This window comes from Leopardus geoffroyi, chromosome B2 (assembly GCF_018350155.1).
Source record: "Leopardus geoffroyi isolate Oge1 chromosome B2, O.geoffroyi_Oge1_pat1.0, whole genome shotgun sequence".
Lineage (NCBI taxonomy): Eukaryota > Metazoa > Chordata > Mammalia > Carnivora > Felidae > Leopardus > Leopardus geoffroyi.
The window spans coordinates 97,500,429-97,527,910 of NC_059332.1; the positions used below are offsets into that span (position 1 = coordinate 97,500,429).

The window sequence follows — 27,482 nt, forward strand, 5'->3', positions numbered from 1 at the left end:
CCTCTCTCTATAAAAACAATATACCAGAGCAACTGTAGCTTAGTTGGTTAAGTGTCTGACTCTTGGTTTTGGCTCAGGTCATGATCTCACAGTTTCGTGGGTTGGAGCCCTACATCAGGCTCTGTGCTGACAGCACTGCGGAGCCTGCTTGGGATTCTCTCTCTCACTCTCTCTGCCGCACCCCCCACCCACACTGTCTCTTTTTCAAAATAAATAAACTTTAAAAATTAAAAAAAAAAAAAACTACATCAAATAAAATTTAAATTGATTTTTGATATGTTACATAGTCTTAATCGTGAACATCAGTTATCAAACACTGACTTAATAAGCACACTTAGTGCTGTGTAGGCATAAAGACTGTGTATCATACCTACATTCATTTAATCTAAATTTATATGCTTTTTGATCCTGTTTTGTGCCAAATATAGTAGTTCTGTGTCTCTTCCATCTTCACTAGTGAGTCATTCACTGCATCTAACAGGATCAACCTTTTAAAATTTGCTCTTTTGGACTGGATATTGTATGTAAGCAATGAATCACAGGAATCTATCCCCAAAACCAAGAGCACACTGTATACAGTATATGTTAGCCACCTTGACAATAAATTATATTTAAAAATAAATAAATAAAATTTTGAACAATAAAATAAAATAATATAAAAAATAAAATAAACTTTGTTCTTTTGGAGCACCTGGGTGGCTCAGCTGAGTCAGGTTGAGCACCTGACTCTTGATTTCGGCTCAGGTCATGGTCTCAAGATTTGTATGATCGAGCCATGTGTCAGGCTCTGAGCTGGCAGCACAAAGCATGCTTGGGATTCTCTCTCTACCTCTCTGTATGCCCCTGCCCTGCTCATGCACACATGCTCTCTCTCTCAAAATAAATAAACACTTAAAAATAAATAAGCCTTAAAAATAAATACATAAATAAATTTGGTCTTTCAAATCTATTGTGAGTTATGGGAAAAGAGAAACTAGCTGGTAAGAATTTTGCCTAAAAAATACTGATAAAGGGGCTTCAAGTAAAGTCTGGAAACAAAGATAATTATTTTACGTGTTTTTTTAAAATCTAAAATAAATGATATTCCTCTGCAACTTAATACTCTTACTTAACATTAGCTCGAGTTCATTCCTTTCGGTTTCCATGTATCTAGGTTGTAGGTTTGAGTGCCTGGCTCTATATCCTGAAATTTGTGGCCAGCCATTTCAATCTCACTCTCTGAGAATCCTTGCCCTCTTTACATTCCACACACTCACAAACATTTCCAACCCTAGACAACTTCCGTTTACTTCCTCTACTCCCAATTCTGTTTTGTAGCACACTATTATAGAAAATTTTATTATAGAAAATCTTAAGGTTATATTAAGGGACTCAATTCTAAATTCTAGTCATAGGGCCACAAAAACTTCTTATAGGCACCCTACCAATTATTCTACAATGGATGTTCCAAATATTTTCTATTCTCTAGTACCTACTCCATGCTACTCTTGTCCTCCTTGATTTCAACTGATAGCCATATATTATACCCACTCAGGGCCATCTAATATGATGTCTCTCAACTCAGAGTGGAGAGACAGGATAGGAAGCTATTGCAATTATCCAGAAGGTAGCAATGCAAACAGAAAGAATTCAATGGATAAGAGATAAACTGAACAGGTAGTGACTGGAATACAGTCACCTCAAAATATGCCTCTGGGGCATATAGATTATTTTGAGCTAAAGGTCACTGATAACCAACAGAAGCAGGAAAAAAAAGCTCTAAAAACAGGGAACATGTTGTTTTATAAATGAAATTTACATTTGGAGGGAAATTTCCATGTGTAAAATGTCTCCCTCAGGGTGTAAGGAAGAGGAGGACTCTTAACAACACTTACCAATGCAGAAGGCTCTGATGTAAATCTGCATTAATAACCCTGGTTTACCATACCTTTTCTGGTTCTCAGAACTTGCCTCCTCTACTCAGAAGTCCGAAACCTGTTTTCTTTTGATTAACCTAACATGATATAGAAGCCTAAATTCTAACCATCCCTTTGGATTACTTCCATATGTTACTCCCCTTATGGGGTGTTCCCATGTGTCCATGTGCAAAATACATGTTAATAAACCCTTGTTTTTCTCTTCTTAACGTGTTCTCACCTGATCTAATCTACAAAGTTCTAGCAAGAGAACCTAAAATGGGTAAAGAGATTTTTTCGCTCCCCTACAAGAGACACTAGTGTATCACACACTATGATATATGCATGTACTGTAATTCTTATAATATTAATAGAGGCAAGCATTATCATTATCTCCATTTTCTAAATAAGGAACAGAGGTTTAGAGGAATTAAGGAAGTTGCCTATGGCTACGAAACTGGTAAGTAAAGACCTGAAATTTCTACTCAGTCTGATTCCTGAGACTGCATTTTCAAATACTGTGAAATTAATATTCACATCTACATTCTAAACCATTAAAGTTCAATACTGGGAATCAACAAATACAGGCCACTGCTCCTCCTTCCATAAGGAATAGATATCTTACACCACGCAGGGATTCAGGCAGTGACTACCAACTGATCAGTTTAGGCAACTGTGATGAACGGCAAATCTGCCGAACAGGGCAGCAACCAGCACTCTAAAAAACTCCTTTGTGCAAATTAGAAAAACATCCCCTCTGGGTAGATAGATTACAAAATGGCACACTCCTGCCTCCAGAAGCTGAGCTGGAATTAAGCCCCATTCACCTCCTCATCCCCTAGTGCAGGGCTTCGTGTGCACCTGGTATACATGAGGCCCTGCTACTGAACCTAATCCTAGAGTCTTTGCCTCTCTGAACTCCTACACTCTACATTCTCTGCATCTTTATCTTCTCAAGAATGTAAGCCCCATTCTGACTGTTCACCCTTATCATTTAAAAATCTGAGGGATCCCTTCACAAATTAGGAAACAGCCAGAGAAATAAAGTAATATACTGAAGATCATACATTGAGTTAGTAAGGCACTGCGATACAAAATATTCTTTCAAACTTTTAATTAAGTATTCTCTTAATTATACCACTCTTTCTTTACTGCTTAAAAATGTTACTCCATCTGTCAGCTTTCAAAAAGTTCACACACTAAATTCTTTTTTAAACAAATATAACTTAAACCTCTCTTAATCCTGGTTTAGTGTCATCACAAAATCCTTTTATGCATGAGGCAGTATATATACAAAAAACACAACTACAAACATGCAGAATGTATTGGCCCAAGAGATTAAAACAGGTTTTCAGTTCTTGTAGTTGACATTTTGCAGGGAGCAGAGGGAATACAATTTCACCCATAGCAATTGCACATCTGTGTTAATGAGCCATGTCATGGCACTTGACACACACATTAGAGGGATAAATGGGGGGGGGGGGGTCCCTGTACTGCCTACAAAAACAGTAGAAAGCACACGAATATGGGAGAGCAGTGGCAATTTCTTCGATACAAAGTACATGACTGAAATAATTTTTATTAAAAAGTAATTTATAGGACAATTATGGAAAATAACAACAAATGAAAAAATAATTTATAAAGGAAGCTTCTCTGAACAACAGAACTTAATCTCTTCTATTTTACTGACAGCCATTCCTTTTCATTTAAAATAACATGAAAATTAAACTAAAAGCTAATACAGACTGGTCATCTTGTTAAGTACCACATTAATGCAGTACCATCAAAATTTTTTCAATGATCATTAGACAGTGGTATTATAAAGCACAAAGGAGTTCATTCATACAATAGGGTTAAAAATGTCTTCATTATTAAAGAGCCCTGACTTTCTGATTTAAAATAAAGGAGCTCCAGTAAAATTTCTCTTTTGTGCTTTTGTAGGAATTGGAAGCATAATGTTATAAGCAGAGAGAAGCTATATATTTTATAAATTAATAAGTTAGGGAATATTAGTAATAATAAAGCTTCCTATAAGCACCAAGTGAAGTGGTTATTATGAATTTTCCACATCTCAGATGATCAATGCAGCCTCATCAAGGACAGATTAGCATAGCTTCTTTCTTAGTGAGGGCTCAAAGCATCAGCTCAAGAGGCATTCTTAAAGGTATGGAGGATTCAAGTTAAGATACAGAGACTTAAATCATCATGACAGAAATTATTACGCACCTTTAGATAAAATATTTGGCATCCATTAGGCATTTGTATAAAGATCTCTGCTGTTTTACAAAACTAGTTTTATAGAGAACAGAGACAATTACCAATTTCTGAAAAATAGGGCAAGCTTCAGAAAATATAGTATAAACTCCTAGAACTTTGTGCCTCAGTAACGTAATTAAGTTTTAAGTATGAAAACAAAGACATTTTAAATTGTAAGATACAAAATAAGTGAGTCTAATGCTTAGCAAATTACCATGTAGATAAAATATGTAAAAGAGGGGTCTGGTTAACTGACCTTCTGATAACCATGAAGTTTTATTATTGACTTTTAAACAATTAAGACATAGTAAGTGAAGGGTGATAGAATATGCCATTCCAAAATATGCCTCTTTGCTGTAAGGATTGTTTTGAGCTAAAGTCACTTGAAAAATAGCAAATGCAGACAGAGAGCTTTCTGTGAACTGCCCTTAACTGCCTAAACACAAACCTTCCAAAAGAAACTCAACTGGCATAAATCCCTTCCCTGGGAATTTCATCAACTAGTTAAGACTGACTGTTATCACAGGAAAGGAGACCAATGGAGCAGAATCCGGAGTCCAGAAATAAACCCCAGCATATACAGTCAGCTATGAGCTTAATTCATAGAGAAGAATGGTGGTTGCCAGGGGCTAGAGGAAATAGGGAGATGTTAGTCAAAGGATACAAATCTCCAGTTATAAGATGAGTAAGTTCTAGGAATCTAGTGTACAGCATGGTGAGTATAGTTAACAGCACTGTCATATATTTACATACCTGAAAAGTTGCTAAGAGAGCAAATCTTAAACATTCTCACCACAAAAAAGAAATGATAATTATGTAACATGTTGGAGGTATTACCTAAACCATGGTGGTAATCATTTTCCAATATATATCAAATCAATACACTGTACCTCTTAAACTTGTATCTCAATTGCATGTCAATAAATTGAACAAGAAAAAAGAAAAAACAAAGAACCAAAACACTTTATCATAAAACAATCAATGGTCTCATCAAAGTTTGTGATCCTGGTAATTATTCAACTGTCATATGCATAGGATAACTAAGAAGCATGTTGATAACAAGGCTATTCCTATATCAACAATATACTTCTGACAACTGCTGTAAAATTCTGTACAGGAGAGGGGTGCCTGGGTGGCTCAGGTATGATCTCACAGTTCGTGATACCAAGCCCCATGTTGGGCTCTGTGCAGACAGTGCAGAACCTGCTTGGGACTCTCTCTCTCCCTCGTTCTCTGTCCCTCCCCTGATCGTGCACGTGCTCGCTCTCTCTCTCTCTCCCCCCCCTCTGAAAATAAATACTTTAAAAAAAGAGAAATATTTAAAATTCTGTAGACAAGAAATTTTGATATATTTCCTTTACTACTTAGCAGACATTCTCCTCAAGAACTAGTTTCCATGTTATATGTAATGTGAAATGTAAGAGCTGAGCTCTTAACACTTTGAGTCTCCATCTGTTTCCAAAACCATCTTTCCTACCAAGACTAATATCATTCAAAGACACAGCAATTCTAAAGATAAAAGAGATGGGAGTGGTACATGGATGACACTCTATTTTTAATTGGGTTTCTAGCCTTCCTTTCATCAACTAATAACTGCAGAGACTTGGTATCAACCTGAGCTAGATCAAGTAGAAAGGAAAGGTGGGTTTTGGCAGTGTATTAATTTTAATAATATTTTTAAAACAATATTTTAGCTTTTACATTTTTACATTTTAATAAGATTTTATAATTTTTTATTTTTGTATTTTAAATAACATTCTTTTTAAAAAATAGCCTCTTAAATTCACTTAAAAAGATTTTTACCTATATAATTATTACAGTTTTGCATTTGCTAACAGAGAAGTTGGGGAAGAAATAGTCATTTTATATCAAAAGATACATCTATACAAAATGGATCATATACTGGTTTAAGTTTCCATTAAAAACAAATTTTTAAAACACATCAGTAGCTTTTGCTTACTCTTTGTAATTTTTTTCCTTCCTTTTTTACCTTTTAGGTGCTAGACTAAATAGACTCCATATTATTCACCATTAAAGATCCCTACTGCTGGCCTCACCTATAAGGGGTATATTTGCAAATTTAATAACTAGATCATCAAAAAAAAGTAATGGAAACAAATGGATTAGTGGCTTAAGTTTAATAATTTCACACAAATTCTGAGAAAACTGAGCAGTCTTTTTTTTTTTTTGTATTTAAATAAAAAGGTAAATAATCCAGAAAAAAATGTTGAGAATTTATATTGTGATTTTTATGTATATACTGTAGAGGGGAAAAATAATTTTCCCTCTATTCTTCTAAGTTCTCAGCTGAGGCTCCTGTAACAAAAGACAGATAACAGGAGAAAAACAAACAAATTTATTAACTTGTATCTCTCACATATACATGGCAAACATGAGTAACTCAAAGAGATGGCTTAGAATGCAGGCTTAAATGCCACCTTCAGCTAAAAACAAAGTAAGAAGAGTATGAGGGAGGCCAATTACGAGGAAGTGACCAGGAGAATCATGGTAAACAAGTGTAAGGTTTGTTATGCAGATACATGTCCCTGTCTTCTCCATTTTTAATATTCTCTTGTGAGTTTGAGTCATCATTTTCTTGGTACAGAGAAGGAAATACTCTTACAAATGGAGATTTCCTTTATAAATATAAATTTCCCTTGTAAAATGGTTACTTCTACTCTGTCTTCAGAGCTTCTCCTGTGTCTGCTGTTTATCAAAATAATTAGCTCAAAATAATCCTTATGCCAGAGGTGTATTTTGGGGTGGCATATTCTGGTCTCCTACAATACAAAATTACAACATCCAGGCAAACTTCTGACCAGGCAATCCCTTTAAAATTATAACATGTCTGTTGTCTTCCATTTATTAAAAGAGTAAACACCCCTTGTACTCTTTTACATATTTTTAAAGGTCAATGATTTAAAAAACAATGACTGGGTAGGTAGGTAGGTAGATTTTCTTTCAAGTGAACAAGTAAATGGAAGACTTTATTTATCATTCACTAAGAAAATAAAAGAGTAAAGATCCCATGAAATTAGTGTTTTAACAGATCTGGTTGCTAGAGATGCAATTTCATGAGAACCTGATGCTGGATCATTGCTGAACAGTAACACTTTTCTATAAAATGTGCAACGCTGGTGCCTTCTTAGTGCACTGGATGGTGCATCAGTCTCACGGAAAATGTGCAACTCTATTAAAAATTTTTTCACATTATCTAGTTTTAATTTTATGTAGTATTACTTGTTCTTTATAGTATTTTACATTTATATTAGTAAAAGATTAGGCTTTCCATAATATCAAGCACGTATATAGCATAAATGTTAAACTTTTGTGGGCTAATTAAAATATATTTGCATTTCTTAGAGATTGTGCAATGAATCTGTCAAGCACTACTTTAAAAAACTAAATTAGGGGGGCGCCTGGGTGGCTTGGTCGGTTAAACGTCCAACTTCGGCTCAGGTCATGATCTCATGGTCTGTGGGTTCAAGCCCCATGTCGGGCTCTGTGCTAACAGCTTGGAGCCTGGAGCCTGTTTCAGATTCTGTGTCTCCCTCTCTCCGTGACCCTCCCCCATTCATGCTCTGTCTCTCTCTGTCTCAAAAATAAATGAACGTTAAAAAAAAATTTTTTTTTTAATAAAAAAATAAAATAAAAATAAATAAATAAATAAATAAACTAAATTAGGCATTAACTCATAAACACCATCTATTCAGATGAACAATCTTAAAGCCTTTTGAATTTAGTTCTAGACTCTGGATCTGCAGTTCATCTATACTCTCCGAACCCTCACTCTACCTCATAAGGCTTATTGTGAAGCTCAAATGAGACAAGGGCTACAAAACCGAGAAATTTTATTTATCTATCCATATATTTATTTACTTTATTTCTAAGATTTTATTTTTAAGTAAATGTCTACACCTGATGTGGAGCTTGAACTTAAAACCCCGAGATCAAGAGTCACATGCTCTACCAACTGAGCCAGCCAGGCGCCCTGAGAAATATTAACCGCTAATTTGTTGCTCAACTTCTTTAACTCCTCATTTTTTCTCTCCTTCCTATTTCTTCCTCACTACTTCGTAAGAGAAGATTATGCTGCTCAAGTAAGAATGCTTTATTAAATTTTGGCAAAAAATTAGAAGTTATTTGAACAATTCCTTAAAATTTTCAGAAAGTGTTCACATTATCTTTATTAAATACATTTGCAAAGAGCATAATTAGAAGAGTTTCCAGGTAATTTTGGTAGAGATTATTCAATTCTAGTTAAGATGATTATTTTAGAATGTCCAAGAGAAAACAGTTGAGGGAGTACATATTTATAGAACTACTTTATTTCCACTTAAAATATAGAATATAAGTTACAATGAAAGTTTAAAATGTGAATGAAAAATGAATGGAAGATAATTTTTTTAATGCATAATGCTAAAAAAGACTGACTACATCTAACATATAAATACCCTAAATTTGGACATTCTGTTAAAATTAAAAAAAAAATTTTATTACATTTATTTATTTTTGAGAGGCAGAGAGAGACAGAACATGAGTCGGGGAGGGGCAGAGAGAGAGGGAGACAGAATCAGAAGCAGACTCCAGGTCCTGAACTGTCAGCACAGGGCCCAACGTGGGGCTCAAACTCACGAACCATGAGATCATGACCTGAGCCAAAGCCGGATACTCAACCCACTGAGCCACCCAGGCACCCCTCTGATAAAATTTTTAAATGTATTTTTGAATAGGTATTAAATGCATATGGCATAAAATCTAAAGGGTACAAATATAAGTACAATGAAAACTAAGTCTTCTTGGTTTCCTAATTCCTCAAAAGATGTCATACTTCTCTGCACCTTGCTTCTTTCACCTGACCATATGTCTTGGCCAAATTTTAATTAGGAGGTAAGCATTTCACTTGTTGTTCAAAAGAAGTTTACTTAAGGAATATTTAGAAGACAGGATGGGTCACAGGAAAACAAAGGTATCCTAAGAATTTATTCTAAAGAGTTTTATAACTACCATATTAAGTAAATATGCAGCAAAATGTTTTCTTTCTTTTTTAATTAACTGGAGAAGAAAGCTGCTTTGCATTAGTGAAGTCTTTGTCACAAAATATCTTTTTTTGTTACAAAATATCTTTTAAACAAAAGATGCTTTGCCTCTCAAGTATAAAAGTTAAGTCATACCATTCAAAAGAATTGAAATCCAATACGTATCCCATTTACTCTAATTAATTTTAAATTACTTATAATTAACATATTTTTTATATTAATGGATTTTTTAAGGTTTTAAGAATACTTAAAAACAATTCTCCTATATAGGTTAAGTAAACTCTGTTCAATCATTTTGAATACCAACTGTATACAAATTCTGTTCAATCATATTTATACTAGAAATTTTTACACTAAAAAAGTAAAGCTTTTGCTTTAAAAAAGGCTGTCAGCCAAGTCTCTGTTCAAATTACCATAAAATCTGAATTAATAGAGACAAAGTTAAGAGAGTCAATAAAAAGGAAAAAAACTTAGCAGGGGTCTTTTTGCCATTTACAGTTTTTCTCATATGAACTAAACAAAAAGACAAGTCCTTAGAAAAGTTAAACTCATTAATGACTTACATACAGGTACACAGATTTTAAATCCTATGGATTTCCCCTGCCCATGCCCTACTTTGTGTTTTCTCTGCTTCTTGCCTAAACTATTATAATAACTTGCTCACTGGTCTCTCTCTTCCTCTTCCAATGGGATTCCATAAAAAGAAAAAATAAAGGGTCTTTGTAGTAAAAACAAAAAAAAAGCTACAGATAGTGACTGTACTTACCATGGTGAGCACTGAGTAATGTATAGAATTGTCGAATCACTAAGTTGCACCCCTGAAACTAACATAACATTGTAGGTCAACTATACTTCAATAATAATTTTTTAATGAAATAAAGAAAACAAAACAAAAACAGCTTGGAAAGTCCTAGGTTAAATGTTAAAAAAATTTTTTTAACCTATAGTAGTCCTTACTGCCTTTAATATTCCATGTGTATTGTGAATGCCCAACATACTATAGTATATAACCATTTCTTAATGTACTGGTGATAAACTGCGTCAGTCAAGGTCCTACTTTCCTTTTCCAACTTTATCTCCCATTGTGCTTCCAGACCCTGGAATGCTACAACTCTGACACCTCTGTGCCTCTGTCTGTGGTGCCTCACCCTCTGCAGTGTCCTTCCTGTCATCTCTACTTCTTGAAATCACGCCTAGCCATAAAGGAATAGGATCAAAAGGTACCTACTCTAAGAAGTCATTTCAAATTCTCCCCAATGTATTTTCTATATCCCCCAAGTATTCGATAACTTTATTAAAGCATTTATTTATCTACCTTAGGGTTATCCTGTAAATATAACTTTCTTCATCACTAAATTATAAGACATGGAAAACAAAAACTGCCTGGTACACAGTTGGTATTCAAAACACTTACAAATTGAAACAGTGGTTTTAATTTTCCCCAAGAGTGCCTGAAAATAGATCTCACTGTATTATACAAATACACATAAACCTGCAAAACTGGTAGAACAGATGTTATCACCTCCCACCACCTCCATTTGACAGATTATAATCATCATCATTATGATAGTAAACAGTTAACATTTCTTCAACATTAACTACGTGCCAGCTACCCAGCTAAGTTCTTTACATAATTTTTTTCACTTAATCCTAAAAACAATCATATAAGGTAGGTTCCCATTATTGCCCCCAACTTACCCCCAAATCAGATGAAGAAACTGAAGCTCCAAGGGGTGAAGTTACATGCCCAAGGTCTGACTGCCAGTCAGTCAGGGTTAGCAAGTGGCAGAGCTTAGCGTGAAGTCCAGCTCTGACTACAAAGCTCATCCTGTTAACTGCTACACTTTTCTGCCTTTCAATATTTGCCCAAGTAATTCCCACTAATAAACCATGATGCTAATTGCAGTTCATTTAAACTTGGTAATAAAAAGTATTATCTAGCTTCAAAGATCTCAAAATTCACTAAAATAAAATCTGACATCTATACCATTGAACCATAACTGCAACATGAAAATGAAAGAATTACTTACTTGCACAATTTGCCTTCTGCCATGTGGAGTTAAAAAACTCAGACAGAATCACAACTATCTGCATTCGATCTGCCATTAAGAGGCTTCTGGCACAACTATGACTCTCTGATGTATTCTGTAACAACAACAAAAAGGTAGAAAAATATAATCTGAGTACTTTTAGACTTCCTAAACAACAACATAAGGCAAAAGTTCTCATAAAAATAATTAAAAGATTAGAAGCATTTTAACTGTTTGATATAAGCAAATAATGATATAATTAATAACCATAATAAAAGCAGCTAATATTTACTGGTACCAGGTTCACTAGCAAGGGAAGAAAATCTTTGCTTCTTAAATAAATATTTGCTTCTATTAAACAATCTCAACCATTTAGGGCCAAATTGTGTCTTGTTTCTTGCTTTTTACACACAGGAAAAAATTCTGGAAGGCTTTCATCAAAATGTAGCACTGGCATGATCTCTGAATAATGGAAATATGGTGATTTTTATTTTCTTTTTTGCCTCATTTACACTGCCTAAATTTTTCTACAATGAACATATATTATTTACATAATTTATTTAATCTCGGTAAATGATCACACATTTGAGTTTTACCTTCTGGGCAACTTTTGGTGTAAAAATCTTATAATCCACAAGACAATGTGACACATCCAATTTGTACCCAAATAGTTTATACCCAGATAGAATGAATATGCTTTCCACAGGTCATCTGAATAATAAAACTCACACTATGCAAATAAATAAATCCAAGTCCCTAAACTATCTGATCCTTATCTATTCCTTTTCCCCTTTGTCCCAAGAAAGGAATTAAGTCATGCTGACCCTTCATTCTTTCAAAGCTATTTAACTCCTACTACTTACCAGGCACTGTAAGAATCCTGGAGTTTTGAGAACACAGAAAGTGTAAGGGAATGCCATAAACACTGGGACTTCAAGAACCTCCCCAGATTAACTACCAAGTCTTGTCAAGACTACATTCTACATGGCTCTGAAATCTGTCCATTTCTCCCCATCACAATGGTCTAGCCACCATTTACCACATCACTGCAAGAGTCTCTTAATTCACCTCTCCACACCTACTCTTCCCCTACCCTCCTCAGTCTGTTTCCTCCACTTTCTCTCATGTAACCAGGATGGTTAATGTACGAATCTCATCGTGTCATTCTACAGAATTAAACCTCTCAATAACATCACACTGCTTCAACATCAAAGTCTAACCCTTAAACATGCTCCCACCAGGCCCACATGACCTGGTACCTGCCTACTTCTTCAGGCTCAGGTCACAGGTCTCCTTCTGGCTCATAGTACTTTGAGTTCTTTCTAGTGCTCAAACACACCAGACTCAGTCTTCACACCTGTTACTTCTTTTGGATGTATACCTTCTCTTCCCCGCCCCACACCCTCCCAGATTTTAGGTATCAGCTTTAACTGCTGACCACTCTACCTACCACCAGCCCTAGTCAAGATCAGCTCCCTTGTTATATGCTTTGGTAGCATCTGGGTTTTTTTTTTTTTTTTACTTGGCAACACTTATCACACCTGAATTAAGTAATTACTTGTATTATAATATAGTTAATGCCTGTTTTCCCTACCAGACTACAAGGTCTGCTCATTCACAGCTATATCCCTAGTAACTACCACTGGCCTGCATATAATACTCAATAATTTTCTTAAATGAATGCATTAGAAGCATTATTTTCTGATTGCTAATGAAAGATACAGATTATTATGTTATTCTATGTTCTGATTCTCCCCCTATATTCTTAAGAATTTGTGTATTAATCTATACTGAAAAAAAGTATGTTGACCACTTCCAGATACATACCCCTAATCACTAGCACCTTCATAAATACACATATCTATCCATATCTATGTCTATCTATGTACACTTTAGACAAACCAAGTAGAATGAGATAGAGCTAAGCAATTCAGAGTTTGGGGCGGGGGGGGGGGGGGCAAAACATCCTGGTAACTTCTCTGAGGATGCTGAACAGCTCAATGAAACCACCATCCATTTAAATTAAAAGAAAAAAATACTGACTGTAAGGAAGAGGGAATCAGTTCTGTATTCTTTACCTTCAGATAATAAAACCATATGCAGGCCTTGTCTCAATAATTCCAAGAGGAACTGATAAGAAAACAGAATTCTTATCAGACAATTCTATTATAGTTAAATGAATTAGTTTGCTGTACCAGAGAAACAGCTTGCTAATTTCTACCTTAGATTCTTTTTCTCCTTGTTATACTCCCCTCATCTCTCAATCAACCCATGGACATGGATTTGGCCTAAAGAGATGATAAAGGATATCTTGTTCAAAATTCAGCTCATAGGTTTTCTCTGATTAATGCCCCCTTGCTCTGTTCCCTCCTTTAATTCAGTATCTCCTTCACCCTTCTGCTGTAAATTGCTATTGTATGAATTATAACATTCACATTGATGATTTTTTTTTCCTTTTTTCTTTTTCACAAAAGAGGTTTATCTCTCCAACTGATAGTTTGGAGCTTGGGCCTTATCCTTCTTTTCCTCCTGTATCGTTTTACCAGCCCAATATTTAAAAATACCATGTCCCGAATTAAACTCATTTAAATGAAAGACTGAGTTTATGTGAGTCAAAGAAAATACATTACTCTTGAGAAATACCCCCTCCGTGCCTGCCCCCCCCCACACACAGAAAGAACAACTGATTCCTTCCAGTTCACTCATAAGAAACTCAGAACACTTTTTTTCCAGAAGTTCATTATTACACATGATGATTCAATTCCAGAACCAATCCAAGGAAGCCTATAAAATCCATGAAGTGGGGTGCCTGGGTGGCTCAGTCGGTTAAGCGTCTGACCTCAGCTCAGGTCATGATCTCACAGTTTGTGAGTTCAAGCCCTGCGTCAGGCTCTGTGCTGACAGCTGGAGCCTGGAGCCTGCTTCTGTTCTGTCTCTCTCTCTCTCTCTCTCTCTCTCTCTCTCTCTGCCCCTCCACCGCTCATGCGTGCTCTCTCTCTCTCTCTCAAAAATAAATAAACATTAAAATCCATGAAGTAACTCAGAACTGTAAAAATCATGCTTCTGAGCTGGCAAAGCACATCCAGCTCTACTGAGGAAAGGGAAAGAGGTCAAGGTCTAGGATGTTAGGAATTCCAGACTGGATAAAGGGTTTTTCTGCCTTTTTAAATCTCTTTACTCTCTTCCTTTCACACAAGGGTGAGGTGAGTCCGGTGCCCAGATCCACTGGTAGAATCTGAGAAGCACCTAATAAAAAAAAAAAAAAAAAAAAAAAAAGAATCTGAGAGGCATGAATGAAAGGAAGGAAGGTTCTGCCATCCCCTACCTGAGAAGTCTCTCTTGGGCAGTAAGGAATTCATGTGGAAATTCATACACAGAATGGGTGATGGGTACCACTAGAGTTTGGGGTAATTTTTTAACTTCTTCTTAATTCCACTGTATCTACACAAATGAGGAAAGCATTTGCTCCCTCAAAAGATCCAAGCTTTGCATCATGATTCAGTCATCTTGGCCACAAAACAACTCACTTAATTGCTCAAAACAGATATGATGTCATATCATACCTTGCTATTGTGCCAGGGACGAGTCTTGGGTGCTATATTTTAAAATCATAGGAATATAGATAGATGGATAGATATCCACCTTGTTACATGTAATAGAAGTATGCCTGAAAAATACTGAAGCCTAAATTTAAACTATGTTAAAATTAAACAAATGGAGACCAGACTTGAATATTCCCTGATCAGGCAAAGCCAGTTTAGTCACACAAACAAAAACTTAATTTAGCTTACTTTGCAAGACAAGTGAAGCTATCTTGACCTGGGCTACTTCTTGCTTATCCCTTTGAAAATCATAAGCCAGACTTAAACTGTTCTCCCAAATTGATATGAGGTAACTACTAACCAATTCTCTTTCAGAAAATTCCTATGAAAAATAAAAAGAAAATTCCTATATTGTAACCAACGCTGTGAAGAATTAACAGTCACCATTCTATACTATGTAAACTGCTTTATAATAGTGTATCTCTGAGCCTCATTCCATGTTTTGGTTTGAGTGCTCCCAGTTCATACTGCCTTTTTTGGTGTGTGCACAATAAATTTTACTAATTACTACTTTGGTGATTCATTGGTTTTAATTGTTTTTTTCCAAACTTGACAACTACCTTTAAAACTAGCTCTTTACAGGAAGATTGACCTCATATTTATTTAATGCAAATAAATTTCCTATATATGTTTAAAAAAAAAGATTTACCTTAAGGAATATCAGGCTGACTTAAAGCAGGATGCAATTCTATATAAGTTTTTGTCAAATCAACTATGATTGATGAAATAATTCCAATCACATTTTCGTGAGACTACTTGTCCCCTCAATACAAGAGGAACTTTCCCCCTCCACAACCCTAATGTCATTCCTCATGTTTTTCCTTTACAAGGCATATCCGGCCCACACCTCATGACTCCTACCAGCCCTGACACTCTTATCCTTTCCTACTCTAGACCCTATAAAATTTCTTATTAGTTAGGAACACGTATTCTTTCTCTTTCTTTCTTCCTTCCTTCCTCTTTTCTATTAAACCCTTCACAGGACCTACCACATGACCAGAAAAGCACTAAGGGTATCAAGAATGGAGGGTAGATATATCATTTCCTAAAATTTTAACTCCCATTTACTGAGAACTATTACTATGTGCTAGTTTTCTAAGAGCTCCTTTCATCTTACAGATAAGAATACAGACAGAGAATGTAAGTAATTTGCTCAGAGTATACGGCTAAAAGATGAACTTTCATATGTCAGCTCTTGTAATTCTTGTAACAGTCACAACAGGCGGCTGTTTTTTCCATCTTACCGAGGGGTCTATACTAAGTCTAATACTAAGTCTATACTAAGTCTATACTACACTAAGTCCATACTAAGACTATAAATAATTAATCCAAGACCAAGCTGCTATAAAGTAGTGCATCTGATATTTTCTGGCTACCAAGCTCAATCTTCCTAACCCCACTGCCATACTAGAGTTTCTCCACTCTACTTGGAGTTTCAGGAAAGGGTCCTTTCTGGGAACACCAAGTAGAGATGGGAAGAAACTGTACTGGAGTGGGGCGAAGAGGGTAAAGGAGGGAAGGGAAAGGAAAAGTAGGGTTAAGGGTGTAGGAGACCCAAGAAAAACAGCCATACCTATCTGCAAATATGTATCAAGCTGCCCAACAGCAGCTACAGAGGCAAAAATCGAAACTCCAAGCCCTATAATGCCACCCACTCTTCTGATGCCCCAAACTCCACAATCCCAGTCCAACCCTTTTTTCTTACAAACAGGAAAACTGAGCCCCCCCGCCCCGACCAGAGTTACCATCATTACATCCTCCTTTCCCAACCCTCCACGCCGGAGGTCCAGGGTGTGCTCCGCTACCCACCCCCACGGCTCGACTGATGTTGTCCATCTTGTTCGCGACCTGTTGGAAGAGGGGGTAGCAGGTCTGACAGAGGCGCACCGGCCGGGCGCTGCGCACTAAGCACCCGGTCAGCTCTGCGCTGCTGTTGGCGAAGTCCAGTAACAGCTCCCGACACTCGGGATCCAGATCCGGCAGGTCCGGGGGTAACGACAGTGGCCCCAGCCTTCCGCCCTGCAGCAGGGTCAGGGACAAGTCCTCCACCTCCAGCAACTGCTGCTCCGACAGGAGGTCGTGGAGGACCCTGTGGGGGCTGCTGACCACGGCGAGCGCTCCCAGAACCAGCCCCGACCACAGAAGCGACACCAGCAGCAGCCGCCGCAAAAGCAACGACCTCCGCCACGCGACTGGCGCGTCTAGCTCCATCGCGGGGTCCACAAACCCCAAAGCACTCAACCCGCCTCTCCCCCGCGAGCCGGCGCAGCTGACGGCCGTCGCTTCCGGCTTCCTCGGGCGCAGGCCGCGAGCGGGGTCACGAGGCGCGCGCGTCATGGCCCCGCCCCGGCGCGCGGCGCCCCGCCCCATTGGCTGCCGAGAGCCGCGCGCGCGCTCGTGCAGAAGCGCGCGCACAAAGGCAGGTTCGCGCTCCTGGTCGGCTGCAAGCACCTGACGGAGGGGATGCGAGACCGAGGGTGGCGTCAGGCTGTGGACCGCAGAGCGGAGGCTCCCCACCCTGTGAATTACAGGCGTCCAACGCTTTGAACAACTGAATCTCGGGGTTCTTGGCCCTCTGTCGCCCACCGCTTTGGGATTCCCTGCGTTCTAGAAGTCTGAGGAGTTACTTCACACAGCAGAAAGACGGACGGCCTCCGCCGTGAGAATTACGTGAGTTCCCCGAGAAAGCCTTCCGGCAGGTGCCTTTGCAGGTTTTTGCTTGGTGGTTTCTTAGCATAATTTCCTCCCTTATCCTATTTGGAAGGAGTAATAACGTCTGTTAATTATTTTGGGTAGGGGAGCCCAGTGGCTTCCGAGCTTTTTTTTCCTTTTAACTTCAAAGTGTCAACATCAGCGTTGTCCAATAGCCTTTCTGCGATAATGGAAAAATTCTATATCTGCATTTTCTAATACGGTAGCCGCTAGCCACTTGTGGCTGCTGAGCGATTGTGACTTAGCTACGGCGACCGAGGAAATTAATTTTTCATTGAACTTAATTTAAATGTAAATAGTCCCATGCGGCTAGCCCTGCCGTGTTGGAGAGCGCAGGTCCAAGTTCTCTCTCAGTGTAAGCCTGGTCCTAGGGTAGCTAACGTCCGGGTTTGCTTGGTACTTGGAGGGGTTCGCGAGGTGCAGCACAAACCTGCAGCCAGGGCAAAAACCTGGGAAGTCCTGGGCAAACCACGTAACTGCAAGCTCCCGATTTCTGACATGCCCGAGGCCATGGGAGAGGCCACCCCAACGAGCGCCGATACCACTGCTGGGCTGCAGGATGTAAGCTAATGACTTGGAAAACGGTTTTCTGACAAGTATCTGACGAACACGTGTGGTAGAAAAAATATTTCCTGGTGTTTTGTATCGTCCTGCTTTCATTTCTGCCTTGCAAATTGCAGGGCTACTGTAATAACTCCCATTCAGCTTATGGGGCTAATTTATGTTTCTGAGCATTCTGAAAGTTTTTAGCCAGTCTGTTCGGTTATTGTTTTGTATTTCTAAATTTGCTCGTGATGGCTAAATTTTGCTCCATTTTCTTTAGCGAGAAACTGAATTAGTAGGAAATTTGACTTATGTAACGATAAATGTATTTCCAGAGAAATAACAAGAGAAAAAAATGTTGTCATAATTTTCTCAAATGTTATCCTGTCACCTTTAGGTCTTTCTGTGTATTTCTATGTATCTAAGAGTTCTTTCAGGCATCATCATGAGTAAATTGTTTAAACTCTGAAAAGTAATGTAGCACAATCAACAGCATGACAAAGGCACATACTCTGTAACCCAACAAGTCCACTTCTAGGAATTTATTTTAAACATATACTAACCTTGTATAGACACCATGACTAATGCAGTATTGTTTCTAATAGTTAAAAAAAAAAAAGGCTAAAAGAGAATGTGAAAGAAATCACGTTTTCCCCTTCCCTTCCTGGAACAAAGGGTGTCAGAGAACAGGTAAGAAGAGGAGGACAGGGGTGCCCGGCTGGCTCAGTGGGTAGAGTGTGGGACTCTTAATCTTGGGGTTGTCAGTTTGAGTCCCATGATGGGTGGAGAGATTTTTTTTTTTTATCTCAAAAAAAAGAAGAAGAGGAAGAGGGCATTAGAGGATAAGGAGAAAGCATCAGCTTTGATACAGGTATTGGATCATGAGTAGAGTAAGTAGAGGGGCGCCTGGGTGGCTCAGTCGGTTAAGCGTCCGACTTCAGCTCAGGTCATGATCTCGCGGTCCATGAGTTCGAGCTCCGCGTTGGGCTCTGTGCTAACAGCTCAGAGCCTGGAGCCTGCTTCCAATTCTGTGTCTCCCTCTCTGACCCACCCCTGTTCATGCTCTCTCTCTGTTTCAAAAATAAATAAACTTAAAAAAAAATTTTTTTAAATGAGTAGGGTAAGAAGAGTTTCCATGCAGGGGAGGGGGCAGCAGTGAGTGGGAGTCTGCTTATGTTCAGAAGGATTGATCAAATAAGTAAATATATTAAGGATAATGAAGGTCCAGTTTCTCACTCTCAGAGAAGGGAGTTACAAATATGAAAAGAGAGACCAGTAGAATGAACTCTGTAGTGTTGGATTAGAATTAGCAATATCAGTGACTGGACATACATACAGATATAGAAATAAATATAGTTGTATATGGGTGTGTGTGTGTGTGTGTGTGTGTGTGTGTGTGTGTGTGTGTATTTTCCCTGGCTTTGTCCACTGAGAAGGCCTGGTAGCAGAGGCACCCCATTAATAATGAGCACATATTGAGCCCAAGGTGGTAGCTTCTAAATATTATTCTCCCCTAAAGGAAACTAAGAATCCTTGGAGAAATAACTGATTCCACCACTGGGGCAGCGGAAAAACACAAGTTTAGCCTGGATCATGTTGTTGTGCCAGAAAGTAAGAAAGTGCTCAAAGAATTGATGGGGGGGGGGGGGTGGCGCGCCTGGGTGGCTCAGTAAGCTGAGCGTCCGACTTTGGCTCAGGTTGTGATGTCACTGTTTGTGAGTTCAAGCCCCGCGTCGGGCTCTGTGCTGACAGCTCAGAGCCTGCAGCCTGCTTCAGATTCTGTGTCTCCTCCTCTCTCTGCCCCTCCCCTGCTCTGTCTCTCTGTCTCTCAATAATAAATAAACGTTAAAAAAATTAAAAAAAAAAGAATTGATGGGGACATGAAAACAACATACAGCTTGAATAGGCTCCCCCTGGTCAAACCTGGGACATTTTGAGCATCAAAATAATATTGGTCAACATGTAATAATCCATTGAATACAACAGGAAACCGCAAGCCTATATTGATACATTTTTTTAGGTTTTATTTATTTTTGAGAGAGAGAGAGAGAGAAAGAGAGACAGGGAGGGGCAGAGAGAGAGGGGGAGAGAGAGAATCCCAAACAGGGATTGAACCCACGAACTATGAGATCATGACCTGAGCCAAAACTGAGAGTTGGATGCTCAATCGACTGAGCCATCCAGGTGCCCCGCCTATATTAATGTATTTAAATAAATGAATAAATTGAATATTTAATGAGGAATAATATATTTACATATTTTAAAAGTTCCTCCCCCCAAAATACTTATTAATTACAAATGGAAAAAAAATGATAAATTTATAGTGGATAAGTCTGTCAGATCCCACATTAATCAAATGGTCAACATGAATATCATCCAATTGGATAAATAGAAATTGTATGCCACCTGATGGAATGTAGTTAGAAGATCACAACATCACTTCTGTTATATTCCTACCGAAGATACATAACATGATGCTAATATGAGAAAGCATCAGACAAATCAAATTAAGGTTCACTCTATAAAATAGCTAGCTTGTAATCTTCAGAAGTGCATGGCTATAAGAGTCAGGGAAAGATTGAGGGACTGCACCTGACATAAAGGACATTATTGGGAAACTAGTGAAATTTGAGTAGAATCCGATAATTAGATGGTAGTAATGTATAATGTTCCTGATTTTGATAATTATATTGTGTCCATGTAAGAAAATATTTTTATTCATAGAATATATATATAGAAAAGCATTCAAGAGTAATCGGATATTAGGTCAGCAACTTACTTAAGTATTCTGCTGGGTGGGACAGAGTTGTAGGGAGGTTATTGTAAACAGACTTTCAGACTTTTAGCTTCAGTTTACCTACATTTTCAAAGATACCTCAGGTCCTGTATTTCCCATGTTTCTTGAGAATTCTATAATGTAATTCACTTGCTTTTTTTCCACTGTAGGCCTAGGATTCAACTATTCCAGTTCTGCTAAATCAGTTGTCATTAGTCCAGTTGCTTTCCAGCTTCCAGTAGTCTTATTTTTTTTCTCTCCTCCTGCTCTCTATGTCTTTGTGTGTCAAAAATCTTTTTATTGTCATTTTGGTGGGATTTCAGGAAGGAGCAGATCTAATCATGTATTCGACTTGCTATCTTAAATGGCAGTTTCCTCTGTTTTACTTCACTCTTTAGTAAAGTAATTAGAGTGTGTCTTATGCCCCCCACCTTCACCCATTAGCTGATAACCTCATGGAGAATATGAACTGTGTCCTGTTTATATTTGTATACTCAAGTACTGGCCTTAGTAAAGTACTCAGTACACTTGTTACATTGAATTTACATTGTAATTCAAATGTACATCTGCTTTAAATGGTTTTTCCATTGATACATCAGTAGAAACTTATACTTCTATTTTCCAAATTCTCTAATATGCAAAAAAAAAAAAAAACAACCCACAATAAGTTAACTCCTAATGTCCATAAACTTTGCATGCCTGACTGGAATGACCTGAACACATGGAACATGTAAATCATATTCATTCATTACACTTTGCAGAGAGTCTCATGTATTCACTCTGGTGACCAATCTCATTCCCAAATCTCCAACCCCGAAATAGAGTACTTTATAGCCTCTGCATTGGGGTATTTTTAAAACAATGAAGTTTAATCACATTTACCTGACAAATTATCTGGTTATAAATGCATATTTCTCTTAGATGAATTTTATTAGAACTTTAACTTTGTATCAATATATTTTTAAATAAATACCTCCTCAATAAAGAAATGAATAGAGGGGTGCCTGGGTAGCTTAGTCAGTTAAGCGTCCAACCCTTGTTTTTGGCTCAGGTCATGATTTCACAGCTCATGAGATCAAGCCCTATGTTGGGCTCTGTGCTGACAGCGCACAGCCTACTTGGGATTCTCTCTCTCCCTCTCTGTTTCTCTCTGTCCCTCCCCACTCGCCCTCTCCCCCTCTCTCTCTAAATAAATAAAAACTTTAAAAAAAGAAATATTCATGAATATGTGTACTCCAGTATTTGTATATTGTGAGTGGCCAAATTCTGATCATTGAATCCATTTCCCAATAACAGGAAGACTCATGGTTAATTAGATATATAACATATGGTGCTTTTTTTCTCCTATAGCCAGAATTCATGAGTCCAGGAAGCAAGGGGTAACAATGGGAATGGTAAATCTCACTATTAACCCTAATAATTCACTAGCACAATTTTGCTTCCTGTCCCCATGACCTTATGTTCCACTGGTCTAGAGGTCTTTGTTCCAAGGGGAGGAATGTTTCTACCAGACGATACAACAATGATTCCACTGAACTGGAAGTTAAGACTGCCGACTGGCCACTTTGAGTTCCCCATGTGTCTGAATCAACAGGCAGAGAAAGGAGTTACTGTGCTGGCTGGGGTGATTGATCCTGACTACCAAGGGGATATTGGACTACTCATCCACCATAGAAGGAAAGAAGAGTATGTCTGAAATACAGGGGATCCCTTTGTATTACCATGCCCTGTGATTAAGGCCGATGGAAAACTGCAACAACCCAACCCAGACAGAACAACTAATGGCTCACATCCTTCAGGAATGAAGATTTGGGTCACCCTAACGGTAAAAAATCATGCATGACCACCTGAGATGCTGGCTGAAGACAAAGGGAAAACAGAATGGGTAGTGGAAGAAGGTAGTTATAAATACAAGCAATGACCATGTGACTAGTTATAGAAGTGAGGACTATAATTGTCATGAGTATTTATCCTTACTTTGTTATGCATGTGTGTGCGTGTATTTCACAAATACCTTTGTTTTCTTCCCTCTTGTATTTCCTTATCATGTAATGTAAGATATATTGACTTTATGTCATAATATTTAAGTATTGTTAATTTTACATTATAGAATTTGAATTATGGGGTATCAAGAAGAGTGAACATCATTCAACAATATTACCTCCCTTTCAAGGGAAAGGGTTAGTATGTTTTTGGTTTATGCAAGTTATTATATCATGTTAAGTAGAATTATGACCTTGTTATTGTCATTATTTAGAGATTAAATTTGGTTTAAGGAGATGCATATGGGTTCCAAGTTGACAAGGGGTGGACTTCTTTCTGATGGTTAATTGTATATATCAACTTGACTGGGCCATGGAGTGCCCAACATTTAGTCAAACATTATTTGGGTTTGTCTGTGAGGATGTTTCTGGATAAGCTAACATTTGAATGAGTACACTGAATAAAGCAGATTGCCCTCCCTAATTTGGGTAAGCTTTACTGAGTCAATTGAAGACTTAAGTAGAACAAAAAGGCTGGGTCAGAGGCGACTCCTTCTGCCTGATTGCTTTGAGCTGGGACATTGATTTTTTTTTTTTTTTTTTTTTTTTCCTGCCTTAAGACTTGAACTGAAACATCAGCTCTTCTTGGGTCTTAAGTCTGCAAGCTTGTGGACTGGAACTGAAACCATTGGCTGTTCTGGTTCTTAGGCCTTCTGACTCACAATATAACTACACATCAGCTCTTCTAGGTCTGTAGCATGCCAACTGTAGATCTTGGGTCTTTTCAGCCTCCATAATCATGTTAGGCAATGCTTTACAATCCATCTCTCCTCCCCACTCTCTCTATCTATATCTAGTTCTCTCTCTCTCCCTCTCTCTCTATATATCCTATTGGTTCTATTTCTCTGGAGAACCCTGACTAACAGACATATTTTAATTATATATTGAAAGGTGATTGCCCTACTTAAAAAATCTTATTAATTGTTCAACGTTTATTAATAACCATATATGGATTTTATGTATCTTTTGATAGTTTCAAAGTATGTTTTATTATTATTTCTTATCCATTTAATTTGTTGGGATATATAGATTGCTAAAGAAATGAACAAGATGCTATTTCTATACAGTATGCCTTCTTTAAATCAAGTTTTAAGTATTCTTCAAGAAGCATAGAAGGATGATAACAAGTAGACTTGCTCCAAATGTTGCCATAGGTGAACTGGACAACATGAACTTCCTGAGACATGGACATTCATAGACTTACCTTGTTTGTAACATTTGCTTCCTTCTGCCTCTGTTGTCATGTACACAGTGAACGTGACTTACTTACAAAGAAGGCAGTGTCAAATTGTTTGCTATATTTCTTTTGTAATGGATTTTATTTTTCTTCCAATTTTAGTCCTGCCTAATTGTTCCATTCAAGTAAAGTCATTTAATCTCTCCTGTTCTGATTGATACTTTAATTATCCAGGTTTAACCAGCTGTGTCCACCTCAGCCTTTTATGAAGAAAGGAGAGCTATGGTTTCTGAATTTGAGTAATGAAACTATAGACAGGATCATTTTTTTCTCCCCAAAATTAGAGAAAGAAATTACCCACAAAAAGAGTACCATGGGGGTGGTGCTTGCCTATCCAGTCCCCTTTATTAGTCTCTTAACATTTTAAAGACCATGACAATTATTTAAACTAATTACTTGAGGGGCACCTGGGTGGCTCAGCTGGTTAAGCATCTGACTCTTGATTTCTGCTTAGAACATGACCTCACAGTTTGTGAGTTCAGGCCCTACATTGGGCTCCACACTAATGACAGTGCATAGCCTGCTTGAGATTCCCTCTCTCTCTGCCCCTTCCCTACTTGTTCTCTCTCTGTGTCTCAAAATAAATAAATAAACTTTTAAAAATAAAATAAAATAAAATAAAATAAAATAAAATAATGACTTGAGAGGCACCTGGCTGGCTCAGTTGGTAGAACATGCAACTTTCAATCTGGGGGTTGTGAGTTTGAACCCCATGTTGGGTGTAGAGATTACTTAAAAAAAAGGAAAAGAGATTGGGGCACCTGGGTGGCTCAGTCAGTTAAGCGTCCGACTCTGGATCTTGGCTCAGGTCATGATCTCACAGTTCATGAGTTTGAGCCCCACACTGGGTTCTGCACAGATGGTAAGGAGCCTGCTTGGGATTCTGTCTCTCCTCCCTCCCCCTCCCCACTTGTGCACGTTCTCTCTCTCAAAATAAATAAACTTTAAAAAAAGATTATATGATGATGAAAGTTAAAAAAGTAATTACTTGATTTTATAGCAAAGAAATATATATATGCATATAAATATTATATTATATATAAATATACTATGTTATATATAAATATATATACATATAAATCTTGGACTTGTCAGATCTCATTTTGACTCCTCTGGAGCACCTCGATTGTATTCCTAGATCTTCAGAGACTGGATTCTATGTGCGTTTGAAAATAACTACTAGCTGAAGTGATAGAGGCAATAATGTGACTGTAGAACTAACGGGTAGGCTTCTATCAAGACAGTCTATCTCTTGGCTCACTTTTGGTTTCAAGAAACAGAAACCAACTCAAGTTAACTTAAGCAACAAGTGGAAAATATAAGAATGAAACCAAGGCCATGTCTCAGGGATGAGACATTCTCTCTTTGTTCCACTCTATGTATCTAACTACCTAATCTTCGTGGTAGAAAATAGGACTGCAAAAAATGTTTTTTATATCTCCTGCATTTAAAGATTTCAACCTAAACACAGACCAGATCTCTTACTCCCCGTTCCAAATTTTCCAAGACTGAATCTCTGTCCAGTCCAAACTGTATCTAACAACATTAGGGGACATAATTTATAACCATGGCTGCTTGGAGACTATCCTGTGACTATGTAGATAAGGGGAAAGGGAGAAGTTTGCAGAGAAAGGAGAGCTGATGTCAAACTTAATAGGGGTCATTTGCAAGACCCTTCGCTTTCCTCCTAATGGAAAATTGATATTAAACAGTACCTTAGGGGCACCTGGGTGGCTCAGTTGGTTGAGCATCCAATTCTTGATTTCAGCTCAGGTCATGATCTTATAGTTCATGGGATCAAGCCCTGCCATGGGCTCTGCACTGATAGTGTGGAGCCTGCTTGGGATTCTCTCTCTACCTGTCTGCCCCTCCCCCACTTGTACTTTCTCTCTCTCTCTCTGTCTCTCTCTCTCTCAAAAAATAAATAAATAAACTTAAAAAAAAAAAAACACAGCTTGCTGGAGTCCATGTTGAGGAAGAGGAAATGGATGGTATAAAAAGTAGATTGGGTAAAAGGAAAACTTTTGAGGCAACTGGGTTTTTGGTGACTTTCTTTAATTCAAACCATAAGTATTGTTTCTTGAAATACAGCTCATTATTTGGGCCATTCTTACACAAAGAGATTTAGTTGAGTGTGGCAAATTTATTACTGGATTTTGAGCCATCTTCAAATTGAGATATATGTTAAGTATCCAGATCAGCTTTGTAGAAATTCAACTCAAATATAATCATGCCTGAAATGACTAGAATGGACAAGTAGTGACTCAGTTATTTCCATCCTATAAACCAGTGGGTTACAGCCTGAGATCCCTAGACATCTACGAGTACATAAAGAAAGAATTAAGCAGAACTAAAAGGCAACCAATGGAATGGAAGAAGATATTTGCAAATCACATATCAGATAAAGGGTTAGTGTCCAAAATCTGTAAAAAACTTATCAAACTCAACACCCAAAAAAATAATCCAGTGAAGAAATGGGCAAAAGACACGAATAGACACTTCTCCAAAGAAGACATCCAGTTGGCTAACAGACACATGAAAAAATGCTCAACATCACTCATCATCAGGGAAATACAAATTAAAACCTCAACGAAATACCACCTCCCTCCAATCAGAATGGCTAAAATTAACTCAGGCAACAACAGATGTTGGCAAGGATGCAGAGAAAGAGGATCTCCTCTGCATTGCTGGTGGGAATGCAAAGTGCAGCCACTCTGGAAAACAGTATGGAGGTTCCTCATAATGTTAAAAAAAGAACTACCCTACAACCCAGCAATTCCACTACTAGGTATTTATCTAAGGGATACAGGTATGCTGTTTCGAAGGGGCACATGCACCCCAATGTTTATAGCAGCACTATCCACAATAGCCAAAGTATGGAAAGAACCCAAATGTCCATTGACAGATGAATGGATAATGAAGATTTGGTGTATATATATATATATATATAGAATGGAGTATTACTTGGCAATCAAAAAGAATAAAATCTTGCCATTTGCAACAACATGGATGGAACTAGAGGGTATTATTATACACTAAGCAAAATAAGTCAGAGAAAGACAAATATCATATGACTTCACTCATATGTAGAATTTAAGATACAAAACAAATGAACATAAGGGAAGGGAAGCAAAAATAATGTAAAAACAGGAGGGCAATAAAACATAAGAGATTCTTAAATACAGAGAATAACTGAGGGTTGCTGGAGGGGCTATAGGTGGGGAGATGGGCTAAATGGGTAAGGGGCATTAAGGAAGACACTTGTTGGGATGAGCACTGGGTGTTATACATAGGGGATGAATCACTGGAATCTACTCCTGAAATTATTATTGCACTATATGCTAACTAAC

The 27,482-nt window shown here is 37.8% G+C and overlaps 1 protein-coding gene and 1 long non-coding RNA gene across 2 annotated transcripts in view; one reads left to right on the forward strand and one right to left on the reverse strand.

Moving 5' to 3' along the window:
* The window catches only part of OSTM1 (osteoclastogenesis associated transmembrane protein 1), a 41,546-nt gene extending 24,372 nt beyond the window's left edge, over window positions 1-17,174 (reverse strand). Inside the window, exons 1-2 of the mRNA XM_045499202.1 lie at window positions 16,632-17,174; window positions 11,221-11,335 (exon numbers count right to left, since the gene is read on the reverse strand). Of these exons, the coding sequence (XP_045355158.1) occupies window positions 11,221-11,335; window positions 16,632-17,159 (643 nt within the window). The 5' untranslated portion in view covers window positions 17,160-17,174. The remainder of the gene's footprint in view (window positions 1-11,220; window positions 11,336-16,631) is intronic.
* Window positions 17,175-17,223: 49 nt separating this feature from the next.
* LOC123608820 lies at window positions 17,224-23,319 on the forward strand. Its single transcript, XR_006717463.1, has 2 exons — window positions 17,224-17,492; window positions 22,448-23,319. It is a non-coding gene; the product is annotated as an uncharacterized LOC123608820 (long non-coding RNA).
* The last annotated feature ends 4,163 nt before the right edge of the window (window positions 23,320-27,482 follow it).